Consider the following 22,648-nt stretch of genomic DNA (forward strand, 5'->3'; position numbering starts at 1 on the left):
CGTCGCGGCGCACTTTCACACACTCGGCGGACATCACGCTCGGGCGTGTTCGACGCACTTAAGAGTAAGTGTTGTTGTGACATAACGGCCTGTGCGAACCAGAGGGAGCACCGGCGGTCGGCGTCAAGTTATTGCTGGTTTTAAATGTATCTAACCTAACTTAACCAACCATCCACGTGATTTTTAAGTATTTCAGATCAAAAACAGAGCGTCCATTTTCAACAAATCTAAGTTCTAAGAACAATAAACTCTCAAATCTATATCGGAATGGTGATTCCGCCAGCAAAGGAGGTGACGGAATAATTCCGACAGTTTGTGACATAATTCTGCTAGCAAGTTATCAATAATAGAGTTTAGCATATCTCTGTCTGAATGAAGGAATTCCACTAACTGAATTATTCCCACAGCGTCAAGAATAGGGCCCCAGTGTTTCTGAAATGTTGTGTTTACTGAATTTTATTTTTGGACCTACAATTTTTTCTACATACAAATTTATAAACCTGAACTTATTCATTTGAGCATAAAACATTAAATTGTGTATTAATTAGTTTTATTTATTTTTATTTATTTTTAGTTTATTTTGCCTTTCATTATATTTATTTTATATTTCTAATCAAATGACAAATATTTTAGTTGATCATAGTATCTTTTAATATCTTCTGAGTCAAAATATAGTTCAATGGTCTCAGTAGTTAAGATAGTTAATTTTAAATTTTGAACTTTTTGTTTTTTAAATAATATTTCTAAAATTTGGTTGTTTTCTTGTGGCTTGAGTTGCCATGGTAAACAAGATATATTTGTTGTTAAACAAGATGTCTTTTTGAATTTAATTATATGCACTCTGTTGTTTCTGGCTTGGGTTTTGTGTGCAGATTTTAATGATTTATATGTTATAGTTATACAACGTAGGTAATAAGTTTAAATGTAATATTAGATTTTATTGTTAGTTATTTATTAGGTAATTTATTATTATTATTTTGTACCGTCATCTGGGGTGAATAAGGACGTGGAGGTGAACAGGGACAAAAACTTTAAAAAAACTAATTAATTATAGCTTCTCCATATATAATGCATGTTATAATTGTGCCAGTGCTGGTAAGTTGTAGAAACCTTTATGTATGATAGAGTTAGAGCAAAAATTTTGTATTTTTATTTCAGTTTGGTTGGCGTCCATTATTATCAACTATTAAATTGGAGGGAATTTCCCTAACCTCACAAATGTTCACTGGTGCTGACTGCTGACTTCTGGAAGTCTTGACATGTTGTGGTTATAGCATTGTATGTTTGCTGTAATTTGGTGAGTATTTTCATATTAATAAATTAAAGTTATCGCTGTTCTGAATTTTACAACTAATTATCTTAACAAAGAGAATAAATTTTAAAATAAAACTGGCGAGGATAGGGACACCTTTAAAAATGTATGAAACTATGTATTTTGTAAGAAAAAAAGGAAGTCAGGCCTACTTATTTTCAATGATAACATAATTACATAGGTACTTTTTAACATACTAAAGTTTGAAATGGAAGGTATAAAAAGTACTTCTAGTCTAACCTAATTTGAATATATTTTCTTGTGCAGGAATTCACAATGCCAAGGAACTACAAAAGAGATCCTCGTTCAAGAGTCCATCGTCCTGTTGATCAAGAAAATGTCCAACGAGCAGTTCAGGAAGTTAACCGTGGTATGTCCTTAAGGAAGGCACATAAGCATTTTGGAGTTTCCAAGTCAGCCTTACATCGCTATGTGAAAAAAATTCAAGAATGACACAGGTGAGCATCTTCGTTTTAAGAATAAAGGTGGTCAGAATTCTCTATCAGATGAACTTGAAAAGAAACTTGTTGATTGTCTTTTGAAGTGTGCTGAATGGGGTTATCCATTGAGTGCCTTTGATTTACGTTGTTTTGTGAAGTATCATTTGGACAGAGAGGGAAAGCACATGGTTAAATTTAAAAACAACATGCCTGGCTATGGTTGGGCTCTCAACTTTCTGACTAGGCACAAGACCGCACTCTCACAACGCATGTGTCAGAATATTAAACCAACCCGAGCAAGTGTAACTCCTGTGATCATCAACAAATTCTTTGATGAATTGGAAGCAACTGTGGAAGGTATACCACCACACTTGCTGATAAACTATGATGAAACTGCACTCTCTGATGATCCAGGCAGCCAGAAACTGATTTATCAGAGAGGTTGCAAGTATCCAGAGCGAGTTATGAATCAAAGCAAGTCAAGTGTGTCTGTTATGATGGCAGCAACTGCTTCAGGTACGATTTTGCCCCCTTACGTAATCTACAAGTCGACATACCTATATGATTTATGGACTTTGGGTGGACCACCAGGCACTTTCTTCAACCGCAGCAAATCTGGATGGATGGATGGATGGATGGATGGATGGATGGATGGATGGATGAGAATTGCTTTCTGGACTGGTTCCAGAGAGTTGCAGTGCCATACAAGATACTGTCGTCGATTCGAGGGAAGAAAGCTCCTGATAGGTGACAACCTTAGTTCTCATTTATCTCCAGAAGTTGTTAGGCTGTGTGAACGACATGACATATTGTTTGTGTTTCTACCTCCAAACTCCACCCATATTACCCAACCCTTAGATGTGGCTCTTTTCAGACCCCTTAAAGTGATTTGGAGGAAAGTACTTGAAGAGAGCAAAACTATCGTAACATGCAGCAACAGGCCCTTCGACAAGAAATATTTTCCTTCTCTTCTGAAGAATACTTTACATTTGATGGGGAAGGGCTTGGAACACGATATTCAGGCTGGATTTTGTAAAGCAGGAATTTTTCCTCTAGATAGAAACAGAGTACTAAATAGGCTTCCCCATGAATGTCCAGCTATTGTTACCATACAAGATGGTGAAGAGAATGTTGCCCCAGTCACAGCAAGTCTTGAAAGAAATGCGGTACCATGCAAGCGATGAAGTCAAACCAACAGGGCGAAAGAAGAGGCTTGAATGTACCAGCTGGGCTCAGTGTTACTTTAGCAGACTTCGAAGAACCTGATGATCCAGAATCTTCAACTGAAGATGAGAGCCAAGAACTGCCTTCAGATGAAGGTAATTCCATTGGTGTAGATGAACATAATGGTGAAGTAGACATTGGGATTGGAGGTATTGAGACTTTGAAGGAAGGGGACTGGGTAAAGGTAAAGTTTTGTTATGATAAGGGTATTAAGGTTTATATTGGAATGGTGACAGGGAATATTCTGACAGACAAGTACCAGTACAACGGAACCTTTCTTCGCTAGTCGAACAAGTGCTCAGACATTTTTGTGTTTCCTGATGTACCAGTTGAGTATGATTTTTCAGGTTCTGATGTTCTTGCTGTTCTAAAGTCACCAACAGTGTGAAGAGGGCGTTACAAGATCAACCCAAACCCACTCTCATCTTAGTTCATGTATATGTATTAATGTTTCGGATTCCATGTTTAAACTTGTCTGGATTTTGTATCTGATTAGATCATAGAAAAATTTTTGTACCATTAAGTTTTACATTTTAAAACAATTAAATCATTAAAAAAATTTATTGGTTTTCTTAATTTTACAACAAAATATCAAATTTATACCAACAAAGTAGATAAATAATAACCCTATTGACCCCATAGGGGTGTTGGATAGGGAAAACAAAGTAAAATAAACACGTGTCCCTGTTCACCCAGACGTTGGGGGGAATAGGGACGCCAAGAAAAAAATTTGTAAGTATTTTTGGAAGTGATCAAACAAAATGTTATTAAACAGTGCAAATAGCTTGTGATTTGTAGCATTATATAAATGTAATAAAATTATAAAATTATAAAATAAAACAAAACTATACACCAGATAATTTAAAAAAAAAACATTAAAAAATGTCCCTATTCACCCCAGATGACGGTATTTCAATTTGTTGTATATATAGAATAATTCCTGTCAATAGGTTAATAAATGTTTTAGTGTGTTTATCATCAAAGCAAATAAAATACTAATTATATTAAATAATGATTTAGTTGGTGGTATTAATTTTGTTTGCATTTTTGAGATAGCTGCATTGAAATTTCTGTTTTTGTAAGTTATTTACCACGTCCAGTTTGTGTAGGCCTATAATTAAACAACTAGGTAGGCTAGGTGCTATACGTACCTATTTGTAGCTAGTAAGAGAAATGTTTAAGCTATTGTATGTATTTAGGTACTCTACATTTTACACTTGGCAGATGCAAATTGAGAATTTGAAATCACAAGTTAAGTGTCTCCTATATCTGTCATGTACCTACTTAGCTCATGCTAAATAATTAAAAATAACAATTAATATTTATTTTTAAAAATTTGTCATTACTAAAATAAATTAATGAAGAAATTATTTTAAATTCATGTGGTGGTTCAGTGCAAATAATAAAAAAGATTTGTTGTATAGTTTATCATATTAAGTAATATATCCAACGTACAATAAAATTTAATTTGTTTTACTAACATATTTTCAGTATTAGCAACAAATGAAATGTAACCTTTTATATCAGAAATATTTTTTATAAATTGGAAATCCACAGAATTCTTCAGTAGAAAATTAATCAGATGAAAAATTGGCTTACACTCAACAAACTTATGGTAAACTACTAAACAACCAGTTATATTATGTTTAAAAATGGAACTTAGTAAATACACAAGTTAACATTAAAATAGATGGGAATGATGTTCCACAAGTTTCTTAAAAAAAATTCTTATTGATTTATTGTGATAAAAAGTCAAAATTTACAGAGCACATTAAATTTGTTTCAAAAAAATTTGCTTCAGCCTGATATGTCTTGATGTACCTTGTGGAATTAGTTTCATTTTAAAACTATTAAAACAGTTTATCATGCGTACTTCCACTCCATTATGCCCTGTAATATTGTAATTTGGGCAAAAAGCTAAAGAGAACGAAAAATACTAAAATTACAAAAAAGAGCTATTCGAGACGATTGTCTCCTCTTTTTTGTCGACATTGGTCGTTTCGATTGAACACTATTTTGGTTAAAAGAATTTCAGCCAATAAATGTTTAACTGCATTCACTTCATAAAAAAAATACTTGTTTTGAAAAATAGGTGCTGAATTCAGACTGAACTTTTTAAACCATGTTCTAAACATATATTGGTATTGGTCTAACTAGACCATTTCTAAACTAATAATTAAGGGCTACTAATATTTCACATTCAGAAATCACTCTTCGCATAACTTTAAACTTGTTTAGCTGTGATGACTAGTTGTGTGTTGAGCTTTAAAAGTATTTCGGCTGCCATGATGCCATGATGCCATGATGCCATGACAGCTGTTTGGTTGATCTTTTTATGTAATTATAAATGAAAAATGTAGAAAATTAGAATATGAAACAAGAGTAAACTAAATCATCATCATGGGACTTATCAACACAACTGCTTTTATGTCATTAGGCTAATCAAGGGTTTGCATACAATCTAATCTTGAAGTTATTAATGTTATAATTAAAAATGGCCCTCATAAACACACCTTAGCCAGGATTTGAATCCAAACCCGCTCGCACTGATTTCGGAATTTTAACCAACTGTACTACAAAGGTCCGTAACAAAAGTAAATAACGAAAAATAATCCAAATAAATATGTGAAGGTAGAAACATGAAGTTAAAAATGTATGGAAAGAAAATGCATCAGATTGGGATCATATTTATCCTTAGTCAGGTAACATCAGCTACATGTGCAGTATCACTTCCTATTTCCAAGTACTTAAAAAAATTGTCATGATAATTATGAAAATAAAATAATTAAAAACAAGTTCGAACACATAATTTACTTAACCTGTTAACTAGAACCAAGTAGAACCAAAAAAACTTATCAGAGTTCATGCTGTAAAGTTTTCTTACGATCCTTCTGTTTTCGTACCACTGCAACCTGTTGCTGCGCAATCTCAAATAACTCTTATTAATTTGTTCATTTATTCACATAAATAAGAGCACACTCATGCATGTACACAAACCTGGTCTAAACCAGGCAATTAACTCCAGTTAGCAGGCAGTCTCTCTTACATCAGGGCTTTGAACCACAGTTATCAAGGCTTTAAATTTTTTGTTTGCATAGGTTAAGGAGTAGGTACAGAAAGTGTCTCGATTAACCAAGATAATGTGGACCCTGGTAACATCTGATAAGCAAAACCGTTGATAACACTGATAGAAAAAGAAAATTGGCTTGATCTTCTGTTGGCCCAGTTGTGTCAATTTTAGTGGCTATGTTTTACTAGCTTTTCTTGGGTGTTGATTCATTCATGTCACTCCATGATTCGACAACCTGTAAATGGCATCTTTGAGGTTAATTTTCTTTAAGCTTTCAACAACAGTTAGATCATTATCTAGGTCCTCAAGCAATTCTTTCAACAGTCTTTGCTGTAATGGCGCTGTAGGTCAGTTCTGATGATACGGAACCTCGGTCAACCCAGGCGCTACTTTGTTTACAGCGATGTCTTGTGTTGATCTGCGGAGTGGTTGAGACCGACGGCTGTGCGCCGCAGGATGAGTGGGGACGCTCGCAGGCGAGGGCCGTGCACCCCGGTGGAGAGGCCGGCTCCCCGCCTGCCGTTCCTCCCGCAAGTGGAGGAGGGGGACTCGGGGTCGCAGCTGTTCGCGCAGGTGGTTGACGCAGCGCGCTACCCCCCTCTGCTGCAGGAGCGGTCCTGGACCAGGGCCGCCCCGCACACGGTGAGTGCATCCCCCGAGGCTCTGGTTTACTCCGGCGTCCATAACGTCACCCCGCGAGTCACAGAGGATGTGCTGTTCAATATATACTGTTTCTGAAAGCCTCTCTTGACTACCCATACTACCCATATTGTATGTGCTCTGATTCGAACATTCTTGAAACAAACTTTGAAGTAGGTCAATGGCCGTATTGTACAAACCAAGAAAAAGTTTTCAAATTTTTCAACTAACATTGAAGTAAGCAGTATTGTTTACAAAAATGGTTTGCGAAAATACAAAAGGGAAATATTTATGTGTAAACCTGTAGTTGTAGAAGAATCATATTTCAAACAAATTGCTTTCCAAGCCTATTTGCCTCATATACCCTTTACTAGCTAGCTTTACTAGCTTTTCTGCCATGTAGCATTTTAGCTGATTATGATATGGAACAGTGTTTTGGAGATATTTTGAGCACCTTTTTCAGTTATAACAGTTTGAAATCACCTGCAAACACAACTGATAGGGAGAAATATTTTTTAATTTGAATAAGCATAGTGTTTTAGAGCCCAGTGCCATATTTGCAACTGGTTCAAGGGGGAGCTCACAAATGTTTATCTTACTTATTTTCTTGAAATTAATTCAAGCATTTGAAATGATTTTTTTTTTTCATTAATATTTAAAAGCTTTTCTTCAATCACCTCTCTTCTCCATGGAATGGAGCAGTACCTCTGACTGTGCAGTGTTTCTTAACGGTTTAGTTAATTGCAGATTTTGTACACACGAAATTGCTAATGAAAATTTGTTGATTACGTTTTCAAGTCAGTTTTTGCTTATCCTGATTGCCACTGAAACTGCCCCCCGCCACACACGCACTACGGTCGGCAGGGCCTGCTGGAGTACTGCAAGCCGAGCGAGTCCATCGGCAGCAACTACACCCCCTCGGCCCGGCTGCTGCGCCTGCGCTCCCTGGCCGCCAGGCCGAGGGGCCGCCGGCTGTCCTTGAAGGACGAGCACGGCAACTTGCAGCCACCGCCCGCGCACCTCCTGAAGCGACCCAGGGCCGCCACCAGCCCCGCGCCCAAGGAGCCCGCCTTCGTCAACCTCCGGGTACCGCGCGCAAAACTATGTACCTCTTGTCGGTCAGCCGTGAGGCTGACATCTGTACCGGATTAAATTCTGTGTTGTAACTTTCGTCGCAGTCTGAAGCTCAGTGTGGGGTGTGCAACTTGTCGGTAGGACTACCTCAGCGGCAAGCACGACGAACAGAGGGCCCGGCAGCGCGAGCGCAAGCAGCGACTGCTCGAGACGAGAGAGGCCAGGAAGCAGGAGGAGATCCAGGCTGCCAAGGACCAGGAGATGCTGTGAGTGCCTCGCCTCGTTCGTTATTCACGCACCGGCATCTCACAACTTTACCTTTCACTGCAGTTTTCAAGCCTCTCGGCTTACAGCTGTGTTGATGTCCTATACGTAGTTCAGCTGTTTTGCAGCTTGGTGGAAAGGTTCATAGTCTTCCCAGTTGTTTCAGTTTTTTTTGTACGTGTTATTTTTTGTAGTTACAAAAATTATTATTGGATGATCTCTTTCACTAATATTTCATCAACAATGGGAAACTAAAGTTATATATAAAAAAAAATGGTAATTTAAGTAACTTAAAAAAGAAAAAAAAATCATTTTTGAAAGAGACAACAATTGAAAAACTGCATTTTTTTAATGAGATGCGGGGCATAAAATTACTTTTCCTGAATGTTTGTAGGCGCAACAAGAATTTGTTTTTATAAAGCTATTTCAGAAGTTTTCATATTGGTTTGATTGTAGTTTAGCACAAAGTAAAAATGAAGTTTCCTTACCAAGCAGTTAAGATATCATTCTTGTATATGTAATCATATGTATGGTTGTGTGTGTCACAAATCCTAAGTTTGAAAGTAGGCCTGTAGGATGTCTGAAAGACCAGGTGTTTGGTAATTTGTTGTCATGCAGAAAGTCATTTAAAGAAAATAATTATATAAGCTAATTTTTAGTCAAATAAATATTTTGATTATTACCTAATTAACTTGTGATATATATTACTATGCATGATTCATGATGATAATGTAAGATTGCTTACATGTAACTGCAGCAATAAAAAATCTATTTGTTTTTCCTAAAACAGTATTTGAATAACCTTGACATTACCTGATGGGCTCTATCTCTGGTTTAGTGCACTGACTACTTTATATTTGCATGTGCAGTTGTTCAAATAACATACTTGCAGTTGGAGAATGTTGGCAGCAGTGCTTATGTGTCCGTGTCTCATTTTTGTATATTGTCTAAGGTTTTTGTTATTATAATAACAGTGCTTTTATTTAATTATGATTTACCTTGATTAACAACTTTAGGATTGCTCCATTAAAATTTTTATATAATGGTTGGTGGATTTTTTATATAATTACTTAGTTGTGCACTTAAAATAATCAGGGGTTTCTCTGCTCAGTTGCTTCTGCCGAATGCTGTGTTGCCCCTAAGAAGAGGCATCAAGGGTGAAAGTTAGAGCAAACACAATAAACTGTGTTATGAGAGACGCTATTTTTATTATCAAGATATTGCCACAGAATAAGTTACATGTGATGTATTTACAAGATAATATCGAAAACTCATGTATTCTTGACTAAATGTACATTCTTTGGATAAGCAGTTTCCCCAAGACAGCAAAAAGCTATTAACAAATAGAAAAGCAATATAAATATCAGACTCAAACAAGAGTAAAGCAATAATTGACAGATTATTGCAGTAAAAATGTGTAAACCCACTCCTTGAACTACAACAACAAAGTAAAGAATTAACTTCATTTAACAATCCACAAAATTGCACAATTAACCGTGAAAATTATTTTATGGGAGGCTCTAACAAATACTTTAAAAACTTGCTCCAACTCAAGCAAATGTTTATCACTCACAAATCATTATTTACCATCAGCATTAAATTGAAAATACTCGGGTTACACATATAATTATTACAACATTAACTTTGAGTATTAAGACATTAGAATAAATATAAAATGAAATAAAAGAAAACCACTCTGAAATTTGGGTAGTGACTCGTCAGTGGTTGCCCAGTCCAGGGCCCCTTGCAGAAAGTTGCCTCGAGTTGACTCGCCTGCCGAGTGGTGCTCGCCTTCCCCAACAGCACCCGACCCGGACTTCGATGGTGGTCACGAAGACTGGAACATCAGCTTTCAGTTGTGATGCAGACTACTGGGCGAAAGACTGGTCACTGGCCACTTCCCCAACTCGTCAGACGTCCACATCTGTTACACTCGTTTCCAATGAATCACTAACGTGTAGATGCAAACTCCCGTTTACAGATTCGATGAGACACAATTGACACAATAGGTTCGTCAACGACATGTCGTCAATTTCAATATCAGGTTGTGTTTCACTGCCACTTCAGCCTGCCTCTGTCCAAACACACTAACAATACAGTTTGTTGCTTACCGTTGACTTGTGCTCTTCTTGCTTCGACCTTTTTACTTTCGTTCACTCGTACTTGCCCGACGAGTAAAATTATGACTGTATTTTATGACCTCAGGCCTTATTTCCGCCAACCTAAAGGTCCCAATTCCGCAGAGTGAGTTTCTCCTAACTACTTGCTAGGTGTGTCCCAACTTGCGTCACGAGTTCCTTGAGCGACTACACTTACTTCTTCACTGCACTGTCACCTCTTTGACAGCAACAGGTCCCGCAGCACTGATTGTGATAAGTCCGAACTGAGCCAGAAATAGTTGAAGCCCACGTTACCAGTTTGTGAGGCTAAGCCTATTTGTAGTTTGGTGGTTGGTCGGGCAGAGTGACGTTCTTGTAGCGGTGGCTGGCAGGACGATGGCAGAACGACGGCCATGATAGCGAGCTTACCTCACTCTGCTTGAATTTGGCCAGTTCAGGCATCTTTGTAGTCGGCTGGCTCACTACCCCCACCCTCTCGAACGAACTAGAAGGTCCGTGTTACTCCTTCCTACTGGGTGGATGGAAGGGGTGGGCAGGTCATGTGATCGGTCACATGGTCCACCCTCCACTTTGGGCATCTCGTGTGCAACACAAGGTAGCTGCTGTGGAGCCTTGCTGGGAGGATAGGCAACCGGGCACACATCCACGTCTAGCGGTTGGACAACATTCAGGGGTAAAGTTACTCAATGTCGTGAAAACTACCAATCGTTGCCGGTCGTAAAATATAATAACAACAACTGCTCTCTCTGCATTGCTTTGGGTTGGCAAACCATGTGGTCACTCGCTTACGGGCAGCTTTGGCAGCTTAACACAATTTGTGTCAATGTGTGTGTGATAAATGACTAATGTTATGGAAGCTGGATGCACTCATTTTTACAAGATTGGAACGAGAGATGGTTCACACTGCTTGCCAAGGCGTGTGGAATGGCTTCAAGAGCCCACTTTTAGTAGCTGCGTGGTGGTGAGTGTAGAGTCACCATCGCTTAGAGCGGGCCTAATCATCTCGTCAGCCTCGTATGTGTCTTCACGCCCTGGGACTGGGTCTAGTCAGGTCTCTATGCTGGATAAATAACATAGATCGGTGCCTAACACCATTACCATCGATATGCCAAAAATCCCAAATAGACACTTATCGACCTTCAAATATTTAAAAATAGTGTTTATCTAATTTAGTTTCAAATTCTATATGAATAAAATACTTATTTGCATGAATATTTGCGACAATGTTTCTCACAGTGCTTACAAATTTAAAATTATTGTCAGGGAAATTTAATTAAAAGGGTAAAATTGTGTGTGCTTATAGGTCCAGTGCTAAATTTTTCAAACTTATATATGCGGGAAATTTTCTTAGGTGGAATTTTCTTAAAGAGGGTTTTACTGTATTCGCACACCCACTTGTGTATGCTTCGGAGCTGTTCACTATCCCATCCATGGTCAGGTGAGCCCTGCATTGCACCCTGCGGCATGCAGGCTCAGCGATGTTCAGTTTCTGGTTTGCCTGCACGGGCTCCGTGCCGACTCTGAGAGACGCGCGTGTTTCATGGTTGCAGGGAGCTGGCCAAGCGGCAGGCAGACCTGCCAGTGCATCCGGACGAGCAGTTGGCGCTCCTGCACCAGCAGCTGGCAGACGAGCAGCTTCGACCAGTTAGGCCCGAGGACATGGAGCGCATCAATTACTATTTGGAGGCGGTGAGTCAGGGTCCACAGGCCATGAAAGCCAAGGAAAAAATAAGTCCCAAAACAAACATAAACAGAGTTGGAAACTTTTAAAATATCCAGGGCACTTTTTTTTTTTGTACCTCACTTCAATTTATAGTTGCACATTAATTATAATTAGTGAGAGACTGTCCACTTTAATCATGTTGAAACTATCCCTATTGTAGTAGCATAAAGATACGCTGGAAGAAAGTTTTAATTAAAGTCCTGAATTTGGTTTACCAGATATTTGTAGACATTCTGTTCATGCTAAATGTCTGTGTTTAGGTCAACACCCAATCGTTACTTTAGACAACGTGCATGAATGCAAATGTTGAAGAAGGCAATACAACCGATTAACATTTCCCTCTGTAATAGTTTTGAAGATGGACTCAGGATGATTAGGAAACTTAATCTAAAATTCCAATGAAAATATTACTTCATGAAATTTTTTGTTTTCTGAGAGAAATACGTTTATAATATTTATTATTTATTATATAAAAATAAAACAGGTGAAAGTACTTTGTGATCTAAATTTTTGAACGGGTTTATATTTCAGTAATATTGATAGGTAACTTTCAAGTTAAACTTTACTGTTAAATACAATCTGAAGTTCACTTACTTTGATTTAGCTTAAAGTTTTCAAAATTTAGAACCCCGTGTAACAAGATTCCTTAAAATTAAAACACTATTTTTATAATGATCGAAGATAAAACCTTGAAGGTGTAATAATTCATTGAACTACATCAACTATAATGATCATAAAATTTTAAAATGTTAATCATCTTGTGTTCTTTAGCATTTTATACTAGGACAAATACAGTAGAACCCTGTTATAACGAATCTGAAGGGAGTCATTTATATGTTCACTATAGAGGGGAAACTTTATATCTGGGAAAACTTTTATATTGGCAATACATACTCAAAAGTAAAATCTTAACTACACATAGGCCTAAGCCAAGAAAAGAACGAATGAAAATACTCAAAGCAACAGTTTTATGAGCAAATGCATATATTATTTTTAATGAACTACACATGTACAAACTTTCTATTACCTAATGGTTCTTGGACATCGACGTATTATCCTTTTTTCAGGCATTTAATACTCTGTGACGTTTTCGCAGCTTGAGAAAGAAGATGGTTCAGCTTGCTTAATATTGTACTTAATGTGGATGTTGCAATTCCCAGTTCCTTTGCTATTAACACGTGCGGGACAGTGGGATTGGAGTCTACCTTTTCAATAATGTCGTTTATCTCGCACAGATAATGCCTTACGTTTTTTTCCGCGTTTTCACATTTTTTTATGTACGTATTTCTTATTGAAGCACATTTGCAGCTTAATAACACAAAATTCTTTTTACCGTCAAAAGTAAATAAACGAAAAATAACGAGTCTGGCGCATCAAAGATCACTACGTATCATTTAGTATCTTAGTTGCTAAAGCTGGAACGAAATTTTCTCACTTTCTATGGAAAAATTTAGTCCACAGAGTTCTATCCAGTGGTAGTCTTACGAACCTTACTCGATCAAAATGTCCGAAACGTGAACGATAAAAATGAGACGTAAAATTATTGAATTTGCTGCTATAATGTACACTTACGTATTTGTGTGGTGGTAATTTATGTTTAATTTTGATAACATATTAAATGTACATGCGTTCGCCCATTCTTTAACTATGCAGGGAAAGCTATTTTTTATTTTCACCTAACTGATCACCATTTATGGCTACACGTAGCCAACCGAGGCCACTCGAATACGACTTGTTTATAATATGAACAGTGGACAATCGAGTAGCATATTGCGGAGAAAAACTTCAATGTGATCCAGAATAGACGTTTTGTGAAAAAACTTGTAATTATATGAAAATATTTTAGATAATTGTGCATTATGTCAGCAAAATTTGTTCGTTGTACACGGGAAAACGTATCAACATTGACAAAAGTTGTGCGCTATATCCAATAAATTAATACATAACCTCACATCATTTTGCCGGGACTGAGACGGAAATTCACAATAAACGGGAATTCATTATAGGCGGGTTCACTATAAACGGGTTCTACTGTATCTGTTGTGATATTATCAGAAAACAGCAATGGTGAATAGGAGTGAGAATATATTCATTTTATGGCAACTTGTGTAATAAATCTTCTCTAATTCATGTATTATGATATAATCTGAAATTGTTAATAGTGTTCAAAACTCACGTATAGTGCACAGTGGCAAGTTGTTTTGTTTTTTGGTTGAAGTTTCGTGCTGATTTTCTTAATGCTTAGTAATAGCACTGTTTACTGATTAAAAGGTGTCACTGGCAGATGTTTTTTTTAAATAAATGTGTAAAAAGTGTTTGTTCAAAACCTTGCAATGTGTGTTCTATTAAAAAAAAAAAAAAAAAAAAAAAATCAATTTTAAAATAGACTGGTTAATATTTTGTATTGAATTTTACAGGGTATTGAAGAAAAAATGCTGGAACCATTTTGTGCCGACCAAATGGAGAGAATCAAAAAACGCCTTGCTGGGAAATACCTGATAAAAATAAGGTAATAAACACATCTTTCCAGTGATTTGAATTTTTATCATAGTTTTTGTCATAATTTAAAATATTCTTCACCCTGAATCTGCTAAAGTAGACTTGTCACTGACTAAGAACTACCATGAAAGATGTTTGGTTTGTTTGTTAGTGGTTTTGTTATACTGTGGAGTCATGCTTATCCGGACTAGAAGGGACCAGACCCTTCCGGATTAACTGAATTTGTCTTAGATGCATGTAATGCTAATTGTAATAAAAATTTGTATTTTTTCCTTCATTAATACAACTTTTCGTACAGCTCTATTTTAGTTTTAATACTACTATTATCGACTTTAATGATATCATTGAAAAAAGCAAGAATGAGATGGTATGGTCATGTGAAGAGAATGGGAAAAGAGAGTCTGCCTAGAAAGATGTTGGAGTTGGAAGTGGACAGGAAGAAGGTCCCAAGGAAGAACAAGGATGAGGTGTGAAGAGCAGGTAGTTAAAGGAGAGCAGGAGAGAGGAAAAGACTGGAACAGAGTGAAAGAGGAGGAATGGTGTAATGACAGAGGAAGTTGAGGGTGTTTTACATTGCTGACACGGGTGCAGGCTGGAAACAGTTGATAATGATGATGGTGATGATGCTGATGATAATGATGATAATAATGATGACTACTACTATATACATAGACCTAAGTTTTTAACCTACGTACTGATTAGGATTAGCAAAACAATTTTTTTTTAATCACGTCTGTATGAGCCCGATGTTCGTATGAGCGGGGTACGGATTAGCGGGACTCTACTGTAAGTACATAGGTACTGTAAGTTGAAAGAGAAAGTAAGTAAGACATTGTTACATTCTGCAAGCAATGATAAAATTAGCTCCAGAACCCTGCCTGCAGATAAGTTGCTTCGAGCGTGGCTGTAACGCAGCGCCTGTCCGGTCGCAGGCTGCGCCCGCTGATCTCCAGCCTGGAAGGGGAGGTGGTGGCGTGCTACAAGGACAGCCTGCGCTGGGCCATCCTCCAGTACATCCTGCTGGACCCCAGGGAGCAGGAGCGACTGGAGATACACTCCTGGCCCACCTCCCACCCTGCGTCGGTCATACGGGCCCCCGTGCCGTGGAAGCAGAGCGCCGTCTCCTCCGGACACCGCCTGCAGCACAACTTGTCCATCGGCTGGGAGCTGCCGCTCGCCGTCCGGCGCCTCTGGGACCAACGGTACTTCTCTTCAGCAGTAGTAACCATTGTCAACATTCGTCCCACAGGTTTGGCAAACTTACTTCCTCTTCTTTGCCGCTCAGTCTTTCCAGGGGTCGTGGTGAGCGAATGGCTAGATCACTTGCCTATGACCAGGGGTACTTGGCAGGGTCAAACAGTTTTTTTTTTGCGAGTGGGAAGATTGGCTGACATTGCAATAAGCTGTGTGTTGTCTCGAGGTACTCATTTTTTGCCATTCAATAAATCTGTCTCTGCTCTATCTGACCACTCACCCTTGATCATCTCTAATTACCTTGAATCCTACAAAATGTTAAAACCTAATTCATTTGTTCATTCTCATTTTTACCTGTTTTTTCCCTCAGCTCTGCACACCCTCCATCATATTCTCCTTCCATCATTCTTGGTCTTGCATACGATTTTCTCCTCCAAGCTTTAAGCATTGTTTCCAGCATTGTTAAACCATCTGTGTTGTCCCTCACCCCTTTCACCTTGAATCTCTGTCGTACCACCTTGACGTCGTCCGACCGAAGGCCACCCTAAAGCCCGACCTGCAACCGCCAGTATTCACCCCCGCTAACGGAATGCGCCCCTAGCCATGGCCCACCCGAGTCAGGCGAGCCACCAGCAATCAAGGTAGAACCCGGCCCCCCCCCCAAAATAAACAGACCGTCATTAGAACCAGCCACGTTAAAAAACAAACACTAATTATTAAACAATATTACATATTTAATTGAAGCTGGTCAACGAAAGTGCGACGTAGGAGTGCCCGGGCACTCACGTGTGTAACTACATAAATACGCGTGTGAGTGTTCTCCTGGCGGCCTTCTGCCTGAATCAATCAATCAGACCTTATGACATAATTATTCAAACCTTGTGTTGCGTCATTAACCCCACCAGAGCAATCTGACAAGAAACGAACAGTCGCTGGTGTGACATAAAAATTCAAACTCAATAATTCTTTATATAATAACTTTCAATTCGTAGAAGGGACGAATGACTTTGATTCAGCCTTTAGAATTAATATAAGAATTTAACATCATTAAATTCTCTTATTAACTTATCAGAGCAGAAACTAACGTAATGAGGTCAACCCTGGCGCGAGGGCCATCGAGCCTCGGCCGGACGCCATGACATGACGCCAGTACAGCGCGACTCGTGGACCGGGGCGGACGCACGTCCCACGGAGAGACATCATCCTTTGTCCACACCGAGTTCACTTCTGGTAACTATAGTCATTCTCCAAAACCTTTTAATAATCTCTCCGTGTGTACCCAGTCCAGCTTTTCGGTCCAGGACCTAATCCGGCCGCATAAATATCACACCCCCCCCTGCACCACACTTGGTCCGCGGGGTAGGTGCATTATCCGGTACGGGCCGACTCCCGAGGACAGAACTTTTGTTAATCTCAGTCGCTCCGGCGCTGACACTCCCCGTAAGGGAACTCTTGAGCGAATTTAGCTGCGGTCCGCGCTCCACTGCCGTGGACGCGAGCACCGCCTCAATACGCAGATTTACGGGATTGGCCGTCTCCAATCACCCTCAACCCTCTTTGAGCAGCCAGGCTCAGAAACGCCTAGGGACACGATAATACGGAATAATTAGTGACTTTGTAACAATTCTTTGTAACCTTGTGCAACGCACCCTCGTGTAACATTTTCTTTGTAAACTTGTGCAACGCACCCTCGTGTAACATTTTCTTTTGTAAACTTGTGCCACGCAACCTCGTGTAACATTTCTTTTATAAACTTGTGCGACGCATCTCTCCACGTAACATTCGTAAACTTGTATAACGCAACCTCGTGTAACATTCCTTTTGTAAACTTGTGCTACGGTAATTCAGTAACTCTCAGACTCAGTTGCGTGTAATTGTGTAATTTGTATCTTGTAACGTCACCTATTGTACGACGTGGCGTGTAACCAACAACGTTACACCAGAGCCACTGTCGACTGAATAAATGACGCACGTCATTTATTAACTCACTTCAGCGTACGCTTCTTTAAACCTGCTATTCCCAACCACCGCCGAGTAGGGAATCTCTCAAACCCACGCAACACCGCCGACGGTCCTAGTGGGCCACGCAGGGCAATCGACCCCACGACCCAACTACCGACTAGCACCAGATCTAGTCTGGCGCCCACCCGGACTCATTACATTTGCAACAGCCACTCCCGCTAGGAACCGCACCGGGACTCGAGCCCGAGACCCCGGACGACGGCATTTGGCGCCCGCTGCGTGGGGCGAAGATAGAAAAATCAAGATTTTCCCCACACAAAATTACAAGAACTTTCACGAAAAAACGGAAAAATTGAGCCATTATTAAATCATAATTTTTTTTCTCCGGCCACGCCAAGCCACAGCACGGACACGGGACGGCCATTTTGTACAGGCAAAAGTAATTAGGGTCAAGACAGGCCGGCGCGACGAAGCAAGCGGACAAAGGGGCTTCAACCACCCCCCACCCCACTCGGCATTCCAGCGCCAGCCGCGACGCAGAATCCTACGTCACAGCGCGACCCCCCTCTCCGCAGCGGCCATCATCGACCTCCGCTTTGTGCGAGTGTCCGGGCGCCCTCGCCCGTTGCCTCGCACGCTCATCCGTACCCCCTCCCCAACGCGGACAGTTTTCGACCTCCGCTTTGTGCGGCTGTCCGGGCGCTCTCGGCCGCCGCTGCGCAGAACGGTCTGCGCACCACCTCCGCCGCGGCCATTCTCGGCTTCCGTTTTGTGCGGCTGTCCGGGCACCTGCCCAGCCGGCGAGCGCGACCCCGCGCGCAGGCCTGCACCGCGCACACAGAGCCGCGAGCGAGAAGCACAGACCAACACCGCTAAACACGCACCATAACTAGCGCAACATGCAAACCCGGAACTCCGACGTTGTATGCGCCCAGTGCTTACTGCCCAGGGGAACAGATCTACTGACGGGATCGAGGCCATGGTACATGACCTGCCAATGCACCCCCCACAGTCAGGACCAACACGACCACTCATGGGTACAGCCGTGGGACGGACAGTTCCCGGGGAAGAACCAAACACCAACCGTAAAGACGGAAACGGTAACTAACACCACCGTGGTGAGCACTCGCCCGACCACCTGCACGACATGCACACACGCCGCGAAAGAGGAACACCATGCGCAGCAGCCAACGCCACTCGCCGACCCAAACCTCGTCACGTACAACCGCCCCCAAGGTTATCAGGGCAAGTTCACACTACCTGAATTCGTTGGCCTCACACATTAGGACCCACGAACTTTCGTAGAAAACTGTGAAGTGCGATTGACCCGGGCAGGTATACCCGTAGACGAGTGGTCGGGACAGGCCAGCGGACAACTGCGAGGCACAGCCCACGAATGGTGGGACATATGGGGATGGTTCGGCATGCCGTGGACGGAATTCGCCGGCGCGCTAACCCGCCGATTCGACACTGAACAGGCATTAGTCGACTGCACCTCACAGTTCTAAGGCGAGCGACAGAAGGACGGCGAGACGGCCGAACAATTCGTAGCACGGAAACTACGTCTCTTCGCGCGCGTCAACCCGCACGCTCGACCCACGACGGCGCTACCCACTGTCACAGCGTTACTCCACACCGGCCTCCAGCCTTTCATGCGTTGTTGTCGCCCAGAGTCTGTAGAGGAATACGTGCAACAAGCAGCGGCCATCGAACGGAACCTGCGCGACCTCTGGCAACGGAGCACACCGGGCACGAGTCGGGGACGCCTCAGCCAGGCATCACAACAGGGGGGAGCTGATACCCAGCCACCGACCCGGCGACGAGCCATCGAAAACACGCCCCAAACCAACGCCACACCCACCAGGTCGGCAACACAGGACGTCCCGGGGCTACCACTGTGCCAGCGAGGTTGCCCAGATGGTACGCGCCACTGGCACAAGGACTGCCCATTACCACCTCCTCGCGCGAACAAACCGCCGGGAAACGCCAACCCGGGGGCGGAGCATTAGAAGCACCGCTCCCGGTTGTCACGGGAGGGGAAAGACCCCCCCAACTGTACCAGCTGACCCGCCCGCGGGACAGCCTCCTGCGCATCCCCGTAGAGGTTGACGGGCGAGCCGCGGCTGCTCTAGTCGACACAGGGGCGAGTCACGTATTCGTAGCCCCCCACCTGGTACCGCCCGGGAAACTCCAACCTCAACAGACGGAATTGCAATTAGCCACGAACACCCGACCATGCCTGACCGTAGGGCGAGCGACACTCCAGGTTAGGATAAGGGGCTACACCACCACCGTGACCGCCCTCGTCGTCGAGGACCTCCGCGAGGAGATAGTCCTGGGGCAGCCCTGGCTAGCAGAGCAGGACGCCGTAATCGAGACCAAGGCCACTCGGGTACACATCGGCACGCAAGAGCGGCTGGTAGAGTATGCCGTCGGGTCCCTACCCGCACGGGCTCATGAAACCGTCACACTTCACCAGGTACGTCACGACGTCCCACCCGAGTACCGCGCCGCCGTAGACTGGGTACTAGCAGAGCGGCAGGAAATATTCACGGTGTCCGACCCCCTCAGACGAACTACGGTCACCGAGCACCACATCCCGACCACCCACAACAACCTGGTGTACGAGCCCCCCAGAGGATACGGTTTCCGGGAGCAACGTGCCATACGGGAACAGGTCGCGGAGATGCTCCGGGATGGTGTTATTGAACCGTCGAATAGTCGCTACAACGCCTGCATAGTACTCGCGCCGAAGAAGGACGGATCACTGCGGTTCTGCGTGGCACTGTCTTCTTCAGTACTAGTCAAGTTTATTTTAAAATGTAATTTTGTAAGGGATGTTATGTTCCTGTATGTATAATGATGTCAGTTTGCTTGTAAGCTTTCATTGTCGTGGGTGGGGAGTGTCTGTAGAAGGTTTAGTAATCTCCTGGCCATTTTCATGGGAGTGTTTGTGAGGTTATGTTGCTGTACATATAATTTATTTGCATTATACAGTATAAATTATTACATTATTATTTAATAAATAATTAAAATGAGTAAATTAGGAGAAATGTTCAGCATATTTATTGACTTAAATACATTATCTATTAAATTTTTTAGAAAGTTGATTATTAGATTATCAATTGAGTAGCACTCTTATGCTACTCGGGCAGTATTTTGCATAGATCTTTGTGAGAAAGTATTCTTGAAGGATATCTCATACTTGCTGTTTGGACAGGTACTCACAGTTGGTGATTGCTTCAGTTGAAAAGTTGAAATCGATGCATGAGCTTCCCATCGACTGCAGCTTGCTGGAAGCTGCAGTGGACCAGATGTGTTTAGACTCCAGGACTCTTCTTGAAAAAGAGTAAGTTTTATACTTTACTTACAAACAAGGACCTACACAGGTGGGAGGGGAGATAGTATATTTTTGGAACTCAGCCTGTTTGCCATATAGTGATGCTATAGTATAATAATAAAAAAACAACAAAAAAAACCATCATTTATTAAATTAAAAATTGTTCAACAACAGATATTGAAGATTAGTTACAAGTTTTTCTTGAACAACACCTTGTTTTATTTATTTTTCCCACTTCGGTAAAGTGAGGGGGGGGGGGGGGGTTCAGCTGCCCCTTTCACGCTCCCCTCTCCACCTGGATACACCCATGCTTACAAAGCTAATTTTATGCCCAACATTAAAATATAAACAATCAAAAAAATTCAACATCAGAAGGACCAAACTTGATGGTGCTGGTGTTATTATACATATCTTCTAACCATGGAATTGTAAGTTTAAACCCCACAGTGTATGGTTTTTACAGTCAACGTAACGTGCACTTTGTTAAATAATCATACAGTCAAACCTCTCTGAAACGACTCCTCACGGTTCCCAGGAATAGGGCCGTAATAGATTTCCGAAATTTTCAGTAGATTTCAAACCCCCCCCCCCCCCCCCCCCCCCGCCCCCCCTTCTCAAACCGCTACTCGCTAAGAAACCAGCCGTACAATGGCAGGATGTTGTCACTCACAATGCTAGACGGCTTTGCTTTAAACCCACTTCAACCTTCATGACAAGTCCGTCGCCCTACAGGCCACCTCTAAAGAAAATATGTCAATAGACAGTTTATTTTTACTGGTTAGTTTACATGTACGTTTTCTGCTTGCCGTAGTTAAATACACTAGAACCCTGATGTCACGAACCCTGGATTTAACGAAGCAGTGATTTTACGAATACATTCTCGGGAACCGTCAAAAAATTGGACATTTTGACCAAAATGTGAAAATCAGAAGAAAAAAAATAAAAAAAAACGAAATGAAAGATCATTCAAATCTGTTAATTTTAACACACAGCGTATTTTTGTGTCGACTTTAATACTTCCAATAATGTTCATGTAAGAATAACAAAAAAATAACAAAAAAATAATGGGACATATTCCTTTAAAAATACGGCAGCAGTAGCTTGTGCAACGTAAGTGGGAGCACAGGAATATCGTCTAGACTAGGGTGACCAAACGTCCCGTAAAAACGGGATTGTCCCGTTTTTTAACAATTGTAAATGGGGACCCGAAAAAGTCTCCCGGGACGCCTAAATGTCCCGTATTTACGTTGGGTTGATGATACACTTAGGTCGCGCCTCTCCTCGGGCCGTCTTCCCCTCTCATCGACAGTTGAACATTCAATGGACGGATGAAAGGAACAAGATGGGAGTGGATACCCTTTCTGCAATCTTGCAGGTACTCTACAATTTAAAAATGGACTGTTCTAGTTTTTACAACTTTATATTGGAAAAGAAAGAGGTTTTAAAATTGGCTGGAACGAAAGAAAAATATACCCAATTGAAATCCTAAAGATTTTTAACATAACTTTGACTAACAATTTTAGTTATCTTGTTTAATTATGTTTTGAAGTATGTCATAATACTTATAATAAATAAGTATTCACTGCAAAATTGTTGTTGTTATTTACTATATGCCTCACAATTTAAATTAAATTACATATTCATAGTTAAATTGAAAAAAGATTTATAGGTCTCAAATTAGCAAAAAAGAGCATGTTCAATGATTACGTCTCGATGGAGGCCCCTTGGACCCCCCTTTAGCTGGAGGGTATCGCCCCCAAACCCTCCTTGGTTGTGTCCCGTTTTTT

At 41.2% G+C, this 22,648-nt stretch overlaps 1 protein-coding gene across 1 annotated transcript in view; it reads left to right on the forward strand.

Moving 5' to 3' along the window:
* Positions 1-712: 712 nt before the first annotated feature.
* The window catches only part of LOC134533172 (dynein axonemal heavy chain 3), a 182,794-nt gene continuing 160,858 nt past the window's right edge, over positions 713-22,648 (forward strand). The window contains exons 1-10 of the mRNA XM_063370536.1: positions 713-905; positions 1,159-1,297; positions 1,580-3,071; positions 6,448-6,688; positions 7,550-7,771; positions 7,901-8,025; positions 11,694-11,832; positions 14,284-14,375; positions 15,298-15,567; positions 20,742-20,870. Coding sequence (XP_063226606.1) covers positions 6,503-6,688; positions 7,550-7,771; positions 7,901-8,025; positions 11,694-11,832; positions 14,284-14,375; positions 15,298-15,567; positions 20,742-20,870 — 1,163 coding nt within the window. The 5' untranslated portion in view covers positions 713-905; positions 1,159-1,297; positions 1,580-3,071; positions 6,448-6,502. The remainder of the gene's footprint in view (positions 906-1,158; positions 1,298-1,579; positions 3,072-6,447; positions 6,689-7,549; positions 7,772-7,900; positions 8,026-11,693; positions 11,833-14,283; positions 14,376-15,297; positions 15,568-20,741; positions 20,871-22,648) is intronic.

The sequence above is a fragment of the Bacillus rossius genome, chromosome 6 (genome assembly GCF_032445375.1).
Source record: "Bacillus rossius redtenbacheri isolate Brsri chromosome 6, Brsri_v3, whole genome shotgun sequence".
NCBI classification, from domain to species: Eukaryota; Metazoa; Arthropoda; class Insecta; order Phasmatodea; family Bacillidae; genus Bacillus; species Bacillus rossius.